This window comes from Charadrius vociferus, unplaced genomic scaffold (genome assembly GCF_000708025.1).
Source record: "Charadrius vociferus isolate BGI_N301 unplaced genomic scaffold, ASM70802v2 scaffold3425, whole genome shotgun sequence".
Lineage (NCBI taxonomy): Eukaryota > Metazoa > Chordata > Aves > Charadriiformes > Charadriidae > Charadrius > Charadrius vociferus.
The window spans coordinates 4,101-5,376 of record NW_009648407.1 but is presented as its reverse complement, the minus strand read 5'-3'; the positions used below and the strand labels follow the sequence as shown (position 1 = coordinate 5,376).

The 1,276-nt window shown below is 66.8% G+C and overlaps 1 protein-coding gene across 1 annotated transcript in view; it reads left to right on the top strand.

Moving 5' to 3' along the window:
* LOC104286746 (SH3KBP1-binding protein 1-like) overlaps positions 1-1,276 on the top strand; it is a 6,178-nt gene that overhangs the window by 920 nt on the left and 3,982 nt on the right. Inside the window, exons 2-4 of the mRNA XM_009885377.1 lie at positions 68-152; positions 242-432; positions 1,172-1,234. Of these exons, the coding sequence (XP_009883679.1) occupies positions 68-152; positions 242-432; positions 1,172-1,234 (339 nt within the window). The remainder of the gene's footprint in view (positions 1-67; positions 153-241; positions 433-1,171; positions 1,235-1,276) is intronic.

The following is a 1,276-nucleotide window of genomic DNA, read 5'->3' as shown; positions in this document are numbered from 1 at the left end:
GTACCGCCCCGGTTTGCCGCCCCCACGGCTCCGGCGCGACCCTTCCCGCCCCGTTTTCCCCCTGCAGGCACCGAACCGGGAGCGGTGCGCATCGTCTGCGGTCACCACAACTGGATCGCGGTGGCTTACGCCCAGTTCCTGGTCTGCTATAGGTAAACCGGCGGGGGGACCCCGCCGACCTCCGCCGTATCGTCCCCACCGCGTCCCCTCCCCTCTCCCGCCCCCTCCTCTGTGTCCCCAGGATGAAGGAGACCTCGGGGTGGCAGCAGGTCTTCTCCAGCCCCCGCCTGGACTGGCTCATCGAGCGGGTGGCCCTCAACGCCAAAGTCCTCGGCGGAGCGTTGGGGGACCACGACAAGATGGTGGCGGTGGCCTCCGGCAACGAGATCATCCTCTGGGCCCTGCAAGCTGACGGCAACGGCAACGAGATCGGTGAGGTCTTCCTTCTCCCACCACCCGTTCCATCCCACCACGGTCCTCCGGGACCTCATCACCGTCCTCTGGGATCCCACCACGGTCCTCTGGGATCCCACCATGGTCCTCTGTGCTGTGGTCCCACCGTGGTCCTCTGGGTCCCACCGCGGTCCTCCAGGACCTCACTGTGGTCCTCTGGGATCCCACCATGGTCCTCTGGGTCCCACCGTGGTCCTCTGGGGTCCCACTGCGGTCCTCTGAGTCCCACCGTGGTCCTCCAGGACCTCACCGTGGTCCTCTGGGGTCCCACCGCGGTCCTCTGGGTCCCACCGCGGTCCTCCAGGACCTCACTGTGGTCCTCTGGGATCCCACCACGGTCCTCCGGGATCCCGGCATGGTCCTCCAGGATCCCACCGTGGTCTGGGATCTCACCGCGGTCCTCCAGGACCTTGGCACAGTCCTCCGGGACCTCACCGTGGTCCTCCGGGATCCCAGCATGGTCCTCCGGGATCCCACCGTGGTCCTCGGGATCCCACCACGGTCCTCTGGAATCCCACCAGGGTCCTCCAGGACCTCGGCACAGTCCTCCGGGATCCCACCATGGTTCTCCAGGACCTCGGCATGGTCCTCCAGGATCTCACTGTGGTCCTCCAGGATCCCACCGTGGTCCTCTGCGTCTCACCGTGGTCCTCCACGTCCCACCGGGATCCTCCAGGACCTCGGCGCGATCCATCTCTCCTCTGGTTCCTTCTTCCAGGCGTCTTCCACCTGGGAGTGCCGGTGGAAGCCCTCTTCTTCGTGGGCAACCAACTCATCGCCACCAGCCACACCGGCAAAATCGGCGTCTGGAACGCCGTCACCA